This window comes from Phoca vitulina, unplaced genomic scaffold, assembly GCF_004348235.1.
Source record: "Phoca vitulina isolate PV1807 unplaced genomic scaffold, GSC_HSeal_1.0 scaffold4, whole genome shotgun sequence".
NCBI lineage: Eukaryota > Metazoa > Chordata > Mammalia > Carnivora > Phocidae > Phoca > Phoca vitulina.
The window spans coordinates 41,310,495-41,323,682 of NW_022589707.1; the positions used below are offsets into that span (position 1 = coordinate 41,310,495).

Genomic DNA, 13,188 nt, shown 5'->3' on the forward strand with positions numbered 1-13,188 from the left:
GCTCCCAACCAACAGTCAGTGAAGGACTGAGGCCTTCAGTCAAACAACCCACCAGCAAGAAACTGAATCCTTCCAACAACCACATGAGTGAAGTTGGAAGCCGATCCCCCGCCACCCACTCCACTTGAGGCTTTAGATGAGACCACAGCCTCAGTTGACTGACTTTGAGCCAGAGACACCCAGTTGTCACAGATATTGAGATGATGTTTATTGATTTAAGCTCCTAAACTCTGGGATAGCAGCGATAGGTATCTATTACAGACTTATTGTTGTCATCTCTATTTTGCAGATGAAGGAACTGTGTCTCAGAGAGATTAAGAAACTTTCAGTGCTATAAGCTTGTAAGCGGCAGATTGGGGATTCAAATCCAGGAACTCTGGTTCCCAGAATCCATGCTTTTTGAGTTGTTTGAATGGTTAATGTTTTAATAAGTAGATGTCAAAATGCTTATATTTTATATTTTGTATAATATAAAACTGCTGTTGCTAAAGATGTACAGGCTCTAACTCAAGTAACAGATGAGTTCTCTTTTGCCAGGGTCCCTGTAGAAGCAAGTGTATTTCCTACCATAAAATCACTCTAGCCACAGTTGGCATCACTAATGAGTTCTTCTCAAGCAAAGTACGAATTAGTTGTACTAACACAATCAAAGCCACATCAGCACCAGATTGGAGGACAACAAAGATATTGTATAAACCTAAGTCTGGTATTGGCCATATAGTAGGTTCTTAGTAGATTATTTATTGGTTCATTCATTGGGCTAAACTGCTCATTGACTGTCCACCAGAGAAAATGGAGATTGTATTTTGGAAGGCAGAGTGGAGTTGAAGTCTTTAAAAATAGACACAAAAATCCATCCTGCCTCCTACACTAGCTCCCCTTATCTAATGCGTGGATAATAACACATGGAAAGCATGGAACAGTGAACGGCACGTGACAAGTATTCAGTAAATATTAGCTCTTCAACCTTACTGCCTAGTCCCACAAATCTGGTCTCTGGACTTGACAAGAAAAGGCAGAGAAATGTAGGAGCCACAATTACTGCTGATCTGAAGAAAACTCTTGGTGGAACATTCACCCTGCTCCTTCCTTGAGCCCAGATACCCATCGGCCAGAAGCATGAAGAGTTCCAGCCTAGCAACTGAGTCTCCTGTTTGGTGGATTCAAAAACTGACATGTTTTGGGAATTAGCTAAAGAGTGGAACTCTAATGAAATAACATACAAGTAGAAAATTGGGAATATTAGATGCATAAGTCATAGGTCTCCTACTCAAATTCGGGAATCCTTCACCTTCTGTTCACTGTCAAATCACCAAGGAGTCCAGGAGAGGACCTCCTCTCTATCAAGGAACTACTTCCATATTTATCCTCACTGACTTTCTTGCCATCTCAGCAAGATCTGTACTTCTTTCACTGACTCCTTTTCCCTTCACTCTACAGTTTCTCTACCCTACGCATACACATACATTCTTTCTGTTCTTTCTTCCTTGTCTTCCTTTACAAAATATCATATTTGGGGACACCTGGGTGGCTCAGTCGTTAAGTGTCTGCCTTCGGCTCAGGTCATGATCTCAGGGTCTTGGGATCAAGCCCGGCATTGGGCTCCCTGCTCAGCGGGAAGCCTGCTTCTCTCTCTCCCACTCCCCCTGCTTGTGTTCCCTCTCACTATCTCTCTCTCTCTCTCTCTGTCAAATAAATAAATAAAATCTTTAAAAAAAATATATCATATTTGGGAATGACATACACATGAATATACAAATCTATATCCTGCTCTCACAGTTTAAAAATACATACTGCACGGTGCCACATAGTAGGCCCTCAAATATTTGCTGAATATAACCCTCCTTGACTGAATCCCCCAGGCTGGATGGAGATGGTATCTGACAAGTTGCTCAGTTCCCTAACTCTAGTGAGAGCTAGTGGAAAGAAAACAGAAATATTATACATCATCTCTATCAAGCCCTATCTCCTCCCTATCCTATACAGTAGGAAAATGAAGCTAGGAAAATAATGTAATACAGATTACACAGCTATTTAGAAACAGAGCCCAAGCTGGAAGCCCCATCATCTGTCTTCCAATCCAGTGCTATTCACATGTGGATACAAATGCCCCTAACTTCCCAGGGGTATGACTTTGTCAGGCCTAGGAAGCAGCAGATAGTCTCAAAGGGGGGCCCTGGATTCAGACCCAGGCCTCCATTTCTGACCTCCAGCAGACTACTGGCAGGGTTTGACATCCACACTTCATTAGGGCTGGCTCCTCTATGGATTTTCTCTTCAGCACAGCAAGGGTGTGGGCCTGGGCTGACTTTATGTGGAAACATCCTGAAAAGGGGGCCTAGACCTTCCCTTCTCCTCTACCTCAGGGCTACTTGCAGGCTATTATTCCCACCTTCCTCTGGCTCCAACGAGCCCAGCGGCTCTCCGTGCAACTCGGCTCCCAGCGCCTTGATGAGGCGTGTTTAATCTTCCACCCGGATTATTTAACCTCCGCATCCTTGTTAACAAACAGCCATTATTAAGGAGATGAGAGACCACATGGGGTGGGCTTCTACAGACAATGCGTGCTCCCTTGGCCTTTCTGCAAGCAAATTCATAATCCTCAGCGACTCAGCCGCCCGAGCCCTCCTGCCAGGCCCGAGAGGGAGTCAGGAAATAGTAGAAAGCGGGCGATCTGGACCCTTATCCATGACCCCCCGCGCCTGCAGGGTCCGGGGGCTGCAAGACGGATCTGTACCTCTCCCTTCCTTCCCTGCCTCCCTCGCTCGCTCGCTCTCCCATGGGATCGCTACAGTGCGTTATAAATTTTACCTTTCCAGTGTGCAGGAGAGGCGAGAAGAGGCTGCGTCCCAGCTCCGGGCCGGCCTGTCCCCGAGGACACCAATTAAAGGCACTAATTGGACAGCAGTACATCAAAGTCGCTCCCGGGAGTGGGTCCTCAGAGCGCCCGGAATCCATTAGTTGGGCTTTTGTTTCAAAACACAGAAATACGGAGGAAGAAAAAAACCACCTCGACGCGGATGGGAGTGGCGCGTGTGCTGTACCGCATGGACTCCGCTCTGTGTTCGCTGGGAGCCTCTCTCTCTCTCTCCTCTCTTACTCCGGGCTCGGTACATCGAATGATCTTTCCTGCTTCTCTGTTCCGACCCACCTCACTTACATCCCCAAAGAGCGCCGCCTAGAAAGGTTCTCTCTTCCCTGGACCCGCACACAGACGGGGCCGGTGTAGACGGTGCACACAGTTACACCTAAGCGCGCCTGTACCGATTCCGGAAGCACCAACTCACCTCCCCGCGCACCTTGTTCTGGGTCTTTACCTAACTCTGCTGAGGAAGGGGAGGTAGACACCCCGGGGAGGCTCATGTCGCCTCGAAGTCGTGACGGCCGCCTCGGCTGCAGTGGACTCTCACGAGGCGCCGGGACGCCTGTCGGAGGAGGACGACGAAGGGGGACTGGCCTCACCGGGAGGGGTTATATCCGGATACGGGGAGGGGGCACTTCAGTGCGGGAAGGAAAGGGCTCTTCTTTGGAGAACTTGGACGCTGCTCAAAGGCCCGAGGGCACCCAGAGAAGCCGGCTCGGGGAGGGGCCCTGGCCCGGAAGGAAGTGAAGTGACCCCAAGTGCACTTCCCGTCTCGGGACCTCGAGGATGAGGGGCCTTGCGGAAATGGGGGCCTTTCCCCCGCGGTCGGCTCAGGAGGCTGAGCTTCCAGAGTCCAGGAGCCCCCAGCTACCCCCGCCCCGCGAGCACCGCAAGGCCGGCGGACGTCTGCAACGAAGGCAGGCCGGGTCTGATCCCGGCGAGGCCGAGCCCCCAGCACAAAGCAGAACGCCCTGGGGGTCGGCGTCGGCGGGGCTCAGGGACTCGGGGTGCCTGACCCGGGCCGCACCCCGTAGCCGCCTAGGCCGGGGAGGCCGGGAACCGCACCCAGGGCGGGGGCCCCGAGGGCCATGCTGCGGTTTCCCGCCCGACCTGAAGCGGGCGAGGGCGAGGGCTAGGCCGGCCCGGGTCCGTATGGCAGCCAGTGCGGCAGCCAGGGCGCAGGCGGGAGCGACCGGACTCGGCCTCACCGGCACCGCGGGGAGGCCAGACGCCGAGCCCCGAGCGCCCCGCATCCTGCGGGGGCCGCGCCCGCTCCCTTCCCTTGAGAAGCCAGATTGGAATGGCTGCTTTTGATCCCATTTGTTACTAACCCCGGCATTTGTTTTCCATTTTATAAACGCTTCTCTTTAAGTAATTGTCCCTGTTAACAGCGTATACCTTTCAGCAACCCTCACTGCGCTATAAATAATCTCGATGAAGATGCAAGGATATGACTTTCACAAGATTGGACAATTGATTCAATCTGTGACCCGCGATCGCGAATAATATTGGAAGGCTATTTAAACAGATGAAGGCCTAAATTGTCTTGCTTGTATCTGAATTAATTTCTCATTCATCATCATTATGAAGTGATTGGTCTATTCAAGCTCTTCAGCCTGCTGGAACGGAGCGGGATTTAAATGAGATTGTAACACAATTTAAATGCTTGCCGACTTTAACGAGGCCAATTGAGCAGCTGTAATAAATACAAATATTTTTCTAAACAGCCTTGTTTTAAATAATTACTTAATGCTTTCATGTTATTTTTAAGTGGCAATCTTTCTCTCTCTCTCCTGCTCCTGCTCAGAATATCACATACTTATTTGCTGAGAAGGCGATTTTCGAAAGGACTTTATGTTTCTGTTTGCTTTGTAGAAGGTAGCTTATGTTTTGTGGTTGGCTTTTTTTTTTTTTTTTTCACCCAGGGTCAACATTTCGGGGTTCCACAAGCTGGCACACGTGGTGAACTGCACCTGGGCTTTCTCCTAATACAGTCTGATGTGCCTGCCCTGGCAAAGTCAGGCAGAAGCTAAGTGATGGAAGAAATTTGCCCTTTGGACCAAGTCACTTTATCCAGACCCGTTTAGCTGGGTCTTACAAACGAATCCGGACGATTGGACTTACAAATGACACCCCAAAGAGTGGCATCGTTTCTGACTTGTTCTGATGACCATCATCATCTGGAACAAATCAGAATTCCAGCGTATCCCAAAGGTGTCCCCTAGGAAGTTCAATCTGCCAGCAGTTTGGCTCCCGTGCAAGTCGACTGGTATGGGTGGAGGAAGGCTGGGGGTTTCTTTGTTTAGGGAATAGGCAAAGAAAGAGAACCTGGCTACAAAGATTGGTTGGGGGTGGAGTAATTAGAAGAAATCCCCCCCTTTTTTGCCCCACCTCCTTTTCCTCCTCCTATTCCCTCTCTCACTCTGGGGGTGATGGTGCATGAAGAAGATGCTAAGAAGGAAAAGCTCTTCCCACTTTTAGAACACCATCCTCAATAACCCACCGCCGCGACACCCACGCCCTTCCATCGACATATGGCGGCGGGTGTTTCCTCAATTGGGGAATAATGGAGGCAACCGAGCGGGAGAAGCCTGGGGAACAAAAGAATCTTTTAAACTTTAGCCAAAAGGCTGAGTGGGGGTGGGGGTGGGGAGACACGCGACTTGCTGCGGGGGACCTAAGCTCCCATTTGCGTAGATCCGTCAGAGCCATGGCCCTTTGGGAAGCCTAGGGTGAGAGGGTGCATTCTGAATCACTTCTCCCTCTGCCTGAGAGGGCGCAGGAGGACTCGCCATCTGAGGTGTGAGGGTGCACGGTTAGCGGCTGAGAAGGCAGAGCCAATATTGTCACTAGACAAACCATTCGTGGGGCCGACTACAGTGGGGGATGCGATCATATTGCAGACCAGGAAAAAAAAAAAAAAAAAAACAACCGGGGACAAGGGTGGAGGAACCAAGTGATTTGCTATGTAACTGGGCAATTTAATGCCAGAGTTACGGAGCTGCTGGCCGGAATCATTTTGTCTTCGGAGGCTCTGCCGAGCTCATCCTCTTTATCCTGTTGTTTAAAATGAGCATTATCCCAAACATATGCAATGCAATCAGTTTGGTCACACTTACAAGAACACGCTTTAATAAGGCAATCAATCACACGCTAACAAGCCGGCGACGGCCGGCGCTGAGCGTGCACTCCGGCTGCGGGGCGGCTGGTCTTGCCCGGCCGGGCGGACCGCGGCTGAGCGCAGGTCTGCTCTCCCAGGCCCCGCCGGGTCGCAATGGGGTTGAGGAGCCCAGGGAAAGTGTGAGTCGGGAGTGAGGTGTCAGACTTCGCAAGGGGTGACCCTTGGACTCGGGGCCCCAAAGGGGCCTAGGGGAAGGGAAGGGAAGCCGGAACTTGAAGCTCAGAGCTGCACGGGACCCTAATAGCTGTGTGAAACCCAGAGCCTCTGTTTTCCCACCTGCAAAATGGGACCAAGATGGGGCAAAGCGAAGTAGAGGCTCTTAGAACGTTGAAAGAATAATAACACCATGTCAGCCCTGTTGCTTGGTTTAGCCTTTTACAGATAAGGAGACTGAGGCTGTGGAGTGGCAGTGCCTTCTTCGCTGTCATCTCTCCCCCTCCCCCACGTCCGCCAAAATGTAGGTATTAGGCCAGGTGCGGTTGCTGGGTGCAGGCGGGCAAAACCTGTTTTTAGGTGCAGGGGTGGAGAAGGGAAAGTGAGAAGTGGTGCCTAGCGCCAAACCGCAAACCTTGGCAAAAGGGAAATTTCATTATGAAGTAATGAGTAATTCCTCCTGGCAAGATGTATTGTTATATCTTCCACTTCAATTTGGAGGAAGAGAGGCTCAATTACCCAGAAAATACAGTCAATTAAAGCCTGCTGATTGGACACGAGGCCGGATCATCGATCTTGTACTTTCCAATATCGCTGCAGACACCTCATTTTCCCTCCCTATTAACTGAAAATACGCCTGGCATTACGGCAACCCGCAGCCCATTTACCTGTCGCAAGCAATCTCAGCCTGCCGCGAAGTAACCGCGAAATTTGCCTGGGTTTGGCGCTGGGAGCGTCCCAGCTGCAGAGGTAGCTACGAAAGGCTGGGGGTGGGGGAGGGTGGAGGAGTGGAGGGGAAGATGCTGGAAACCTAAGCTCCAAGCTTTGCTTGGGAGGGCAGGGGCCACTGTGTGCAGGAGAGTTTCTCTGGAACCCAAAGAGGGACAGAAGCTAATTAAAGATTCCCCATCTGCCCACTGATACATAGTGACAGAGGACCCTTGAAGTCCACGCAGTTCTGAGCTCCCAGCCGGCCGATGACACCCATCTCTCCCCTGCCTGTGCAGGACTCAGAGGCAGCCACAGTGGCTCTCCTTTGGGGACAGAGGATGAGGGCGAGATGGCTGCTTGAGCACCATCTGTCCCCTTGCCCCGACCAGGCCAGAATTCCATTCTTGGAGATGACTTTCAGGTGGAGGATGATTCAGACACCACCCCCCATCCCAACCCAAGAATCCTCCTCCCTCCTCTCCCTTGACCCTACAGTGCAGACTGCTTGACCCGCAAGCCTAGCTGTCTGTAGTTCTGGAGCTCCACCCCTACTGCCTCATTGACCTCCACCTGGGGTTGGGGTGGAAGCAGGATCCACGGAGACCACAGTGGTCCATGGTCCCCTTTCCTCAAAGGGTTGGAGCAACTGGAGAAGAAACCATTGCAGGGGTGAGCCCCAGGTGGGCCAGTTTGCGGAGGAAGGCCTCTATTGTGCACAGAATTAAGAAAACATGCACCTCAGGGCAGCTCAGAGCCTGCCTTCTCCACTTCTGGGCAATCTCCGTTTGGAGCCTGCTAATGCCCAACACGAGATTGGGAGACCATCTGTGGGTCCATCTTTTGGTTCCTTCTCTAACGAAGCTTAGGATGGTGACTGAACTAGCAATTCAAAAAGAGTCAATGCACTGCCTGCTTCCCAAAACATTAAAATGTTTAAGTGAGAATTATGTCCAGCTTTTATTGCAGTATGGTTAACAAACTGTAACAGCAAATTCTTTAGGCTTCAAAGGAAAACCAAACCAAATTCATTCCCTACAGGAAGAACCACTCCCTCCCAGTCAGGGTGAAGCTTGTTATGGAGGAGTATACGTTCTCCTATCCCTCAAAAACTGGCTGCAAGAATGAGTGTGAGAGTGAGAGCTTGGGAGTGGCTCCCAAACAAACCCCAGTGAAGGGGAAAGACAAGGTCCCCAGAAAGGGCCAAAGGCTCCTGCTAGTATCTGAAAGCCAAGCCCCAGTGGTAGCTTGGGAGAAAAATGAGAGGAAGAAGGATGTAAAATGCTAACTGCAAAGGGAAAGCCAGAAGGCTCTTGGTGAAGAGAAGGTGAACAGGCAAAGGCTTGAAATAGCCTCTAATTTGCTGGCAGTTACTGAGGGAGGGAGACGAGGTCCCTGCTCCCTAAGCTCTTCCCTGGGCGCCTTGTTAACAGCTCAACTCTGGGCTCCGTGGCCCACCGCATGGTGATCATTATTATACATTCAACATTCAAAAACCCTCTTCACAGACATCACTTGCTAATCAGGGTGTGTATTGGGCCCAGGGAGAAGAGAGACTTGGTAGAAGCTGCCAAGAGGCCCTGAGGCTTCTGCAGCCTCTCTGCCAATGTTAAACAAAAAGTGGGGGTGGGATGGAAATAGGAGTAGAGACGGAGTTACAAGTTGAGAGATATCAGGAAGCTAGGAGAGAGTAAAGAGATCAGGTGTTGGTAGATGTCAGAACCAGAAGATGTGTAACTGAGGCTCCAGGAAGGCAAGAGAGCCCCTAGGTTCCATGGGAGGGCCAGGGTCCTCTGCCACAGTAAATCACCTCTCTCACTCTCTCCCCTTAGATGGCTGGTGCATTGCCATCCACCAAGCCCCTTGCCATGCCTTGGAAAAGCTGGCAAAGATTAATCTCTATCTGCTCTGCATACACAGCATTTTGTTCAGAGAGACAGCAATTTCCTTTCCAGTGCTTGGGCTTGGCCTTGGGGATGGGAGTGGGGGTTCCCGATTGAGGCAGGGGTGTGAGGTGGGGGGTGGGACGAGGGACTGAGGGGCTGGATATCGGTTGCTGTTGCTACTAAATTTGTTTGGCTTTGGAGCCACGGCGTCGACCCCGGTCAGGGGCAATGGGTCCGGTGAAAAACGGCAAAGAGGGGCCGCCCCTGAGGAAGGTCTCTCAGCCTCCGCGTCCCCATCCCTACTCCTGATCCCCAAACGCGCCAGCCATGGCCGCTTCCCGGGCGTCCCGATCCGCGAGGCCGAGTCCCTCCGGTCCTTTTCGGCCTTCTTCTTTCCCCTCGGTGCCCTGGGGGCGGGGAGGGGCGCTGGCTGAGTCCCCGCGGGAGGGGCCCCCCACGGGCGTCCTGGAGCCGGCAGCCCGCGGGCGGCCCCTTATCTGGTGAGGGGCACCTCCTCCCTCTGGTCCAGCGCGACGGAGGAGGCCTTGCTGAGCACGGAGGGCGCGAAGGAGAGGAAGGAGTCCGAGCGGGAGGTGGAGGCACAGGTGAAGTCCGAGGCGGCGGCGGCGCGGGGCGCCAGCCCGTTGGCCGGGCCGCTGTGGCAGGCGAGGCAGGAGCAGGGGCCGCCGGCCGCCGCGCCCAGTCCGTGAGCCGGGCCGGGGTAGAGCGGCGGGTGGCGGAAGGCGCACAGCAGTTCGGGCCGCGGGTAGGGCTGCGAGAGCACGCGGAAGGTGTCGAGCGGGCGCAGCGGGCCGCTGAAGGGCGAGGCGGCGGCGGACGCGGCGGACGCGGCGCCCAGGCCCACCGGCGAGTAGTAGGGCAGGGGCAGGTGCGACGGGAAGGGGTAGGGCAGGCCGCCCGCGGCCGCCGCGTGGCTCATCATGTACGTGTAGAAGGCGGGGTCGGCCGGGTGCGGCCACGTCATGGCCAGCCGCTGCCGTTTGTCCTTCATGCGCCGGTTCTGGAACCACACCTGGCGGGGGGGGGGGGGGGGAGGAAAGGAGCAGGTTCGGCGGCTGCACCAGGCCGGGTGCGCAGAGGCCAGAAGTCCTGCCCCACTGCAGCGGACGATGCGGGTAGCGCAGGGAAGAGCCGCGGCAGAGACCCTCTGGGCTGGGGCAGATCCCACCGCCACCACCTGGAACTGGAATCCCTTATGGGGAGGTTCAGGGAGGGGCTTCAGTCTGCGTCCCTCCTTCCCTCTGCCACGCGGCCAGGACCCCTGGGGTGCCAGAACCCGGTGTGGGCACTAAAGCAGTGTGGTAGACTAAGGACTCTGCCAGTCCCGAGGCGGCAGGCAGCGGTTCCCCAGAAACACCTCCCCTTCCAGGCGCTCTCTCTCGGGGCAAAGGCACCCCATTCCCACTGTTTATTTGGCTAGAAAGGGAATAGAGTCAACCGCGCGCCAGCAGTTCCTGCCTAGGGACTGTCGGGAAGGTAAATCTGCGCACACCTGGCGCCTGCACCAGGCCTGGACACCCCCAGCCTGGCAGCCACGTGGGCAGGGGGACTCCAGGCCCTGATTCTTGGCTCAGGATTTAGGGAGTGGACAGTCCGTATTTACTTCCTGCTCAGTGGGCGCACCCCTTCTTCTCCCTGTCGCCAGAGCTCATACCTTGATGGTGGTTTCCGGCAGGTTTAGGGCGGCGGCCAGCTCACATCTCCGCGGCCTGGACACATAGTTCTCCCTGTAGAACTCCTTCTCCAGCCGGGCAATCTGCTCCCGGGTGAAGGCCGTGCGGTAGCGGCGCATCTGGTCGCTGGCGCTGCAGGCCAGGGTGCCCTGTGAGCTGCCGTTACTGTTGCTCTTGGGGGCCTCGCTGCCGCTGCTGGGACTGCTGGCCAGTGCTTCTGAGCTGGGCCCTGCATAGGGAGCCCAGAGCACATGCACACACAGAACACACACAGAAACACAAAACACTGCTGATGCGGGGCTGTAGGCCCAGGGTGTTTGTGGAGGGTGGGGCAGAAAGGGACCCCCTCCTCAGTTTCTGTTTCAGTAGCCTCAGTTTCTGCCTCTGCTGGGGCACAGGGGACTTTGAGAACACAGGAAGAGAGAGATGGAGGCTCACCATTCAGATGAGCACAAAGCAGCCCTTAGGCCTGGCTGGGCTGCTATTTGGGAGACCTCTGTCTTAAGGCCTGCTGGGTACAGAAACCTCAGCCACCCGGCCACCTGCCCTGAGGCACAGACTGGATGCAGCCCCTCTGAGCTTTCTGCCCACCATTGGCAGGAGTGGACAAGGATGTGCGTATCTGACAGGCAAGTTGAGATGCACCTTTGTGCTGGAGTGTAGTGAGCTCTGGGTCTTAGCGCATTGTAGGATGCTGCACACAAACTGAGTCCTTGCTTTTGCATGGGCCAGGCTGCCAGTGTAGGTGTGGGAATGTGTGCTAGGTTGCATGCGTTGTAGGGATGGCATAGGAGTGTGTGAATGAATAGCATATTACCTGGGTATATTTGAGTGGCGTATGGCTTCTTCTGAGGACATGCTGTGATTAGGGAATCTGGGTTGAATGGACAAGATGGTAATGAGTGGATGTGGGTGCTCAACCAGGTGTTGGCTGCCAAGGTGAGGGGGTGGTTTTTCTTCCATACCAGGGTCTTCCCATCTACACCCACAGCTTTGTGGAGGAGTGTCTGCCAGTAGGCTCTCCCTCTTACTAGCTTTCCACCCCTCTCTGGGAGACTCCCTGCCTGGCCACCTCCCCCCCCCCCCCCCACAAACTAGCCCCTGGTCAGGGAGGGGTTCTCCAGTTAAAGCAGTGTAACAGCACCCCTCCTTTTGGGTCTAACCCAAGGAAGGGTGGGACTCCTGCCCCCTGCAGCTCCTTTTCCTTTGGGTGGAGAAGTGGGACTAGCAAGGAAAGGGGAATGGGGGAGGGCCAGAGCTCTGCCTTTTCAAATGCAACCGGAGACCAAAGGCAATTAGATCATGGGGACCATTTCCGACCTGGCGCCACCGAGCCCGGGAAGTGACAAGGTAATTTGGACCTCTGACCGACGTGCAAACTGGTCGGAGGGCCCAGCACCCAGGCAGCCCGAGTCCGCCGGGATTTTACGGTCCTTTATGGACTCCGGGCTTCCGCGCCTGGATGCGCCTTACACCCCTCCAGCCACAAACTGCCCTGACCCACGTTTGATCTCACCCAGGCCGGGGAAGGTGTCTTCCCGGAGCAGTTGAAGCAGTGCCACAAAACTCTGGGGGGCTGGGGTGCACTTTGAATCCCCCTCAAGCCCAGGGCTTGCGTCCCCCTCCTCCCGCAAAGCACAGCTGTCACCCTCGGTCCCGCCAATGCCAGAGCACAGAAGGAGACCCCCGCCAGGGCACAGGTATCAGGGGAGAGTTGCTCAGGTGGGTCCCCCCAGCCACCCTGCCCTGGGGGAAAGGAGTGTCTTCCTCCTCTCCAGGGCTGAAGTGCAAGGTGGGCGCGGTGGGAGGCCCGGGGAGAGAAGGGGCGCGGTGGCTACCTTTGCTGTGCTGGTACTCGGCGTTCCCCGTGGCGCAGTCCGGGGTGCAGCTCACCTCGATTTCTTCATAGAAATCCGACTCGGTGTCTGAGCTGCTAGGTTGCCCCTGACCCGAGAGGCTGTCGGCGGAGGGGGCCGGAGGTCCGGGGCCGAGCACCGCAGCCCCGGCTGCCCGCGGCTCGGCGCCCGGCCCCGCAGCGCTGCCTGCTAGTCCGTCGACCGGCTCCTCCTCCAGGCCTCCCCCGCCGCGCTCCCGGGCGCCCGGAGGGCCGGCCCGCGGGCTCAGGCAACCACGGGGCACCATCTTCTCGGGCGGCTCAGGCAGCGGGCTGCCCACGGCTTCGGACAAACTGGAGACCCTCTTGCCAACCAGAGTACCAAGCTGACCCGCATCCAGAAACATAACCATGTCCTTTCGGCTCTCCATCCCGGGGCTCGCCGGAGGGGGGAGGGAGGAAGCCCCAAGTGACTCCTAGCCCCCGTCTCCCCGGGTCCCCAGCGGTCCGACAGATCTTGGCTGCGGGAGGGAGAAAGAGAGACCAGGCGACTGGGCGGGCGCCGAGCGGCCGGAGCGCGATGTCGACGGTGACGGCGGTGGTGGCGGTGGGGAGCTGGGGTCACCTTGTGATGCGAGCGCTCCTCTGTGCCGCACCGCCTCTGGGAGGAAGCCCCATTGCCCTCTTCTTTCTAAGCTGTCATCCTCCTGCTGCAATCGTCATTACAGTACCGCTGGTGACGCCACTGGGCGAGCGCAAGTGGATAAATAGAAACGTCTGCCACAGCGAAGATGAAAGGAGACCCGCAGCTAATGGCTCGGCAGTGATGCGCCAGGTGTGGGCCTCGCTCGAATGGGGAGGAGAGTGTG

General features: G+C 55.4%; 1 protein-coding gene across 1 annotated transcript; it reads right to left on the bottom strand.

Moving 5' to 3' along the window:
• Window positions 1-9,284: 9,284 nt before the first annotated feature.
• EVX1 (even-skipped homeobox 1) lies at window positions 9,285-12,750 on the bottom strand. Its single transcript, XM_032401202.1, has 3 exons — window positions 12,324-12,750; window positions 10,467-10,714; window positions 9,285-9,824 (listed from the first exon to the last, which is right to left on the bottom strand). The coding sequence occupies exons 1-3, from the start codon at window positions 12,748-12,750 to the stop codon at window positions 9,285-9,287; spliced, it is 1,215 nt and encodes a 404-aa protein (XP_032257093.1).
• Window positions 12,751-13,188: the final 438 nt, after the last annotated feature.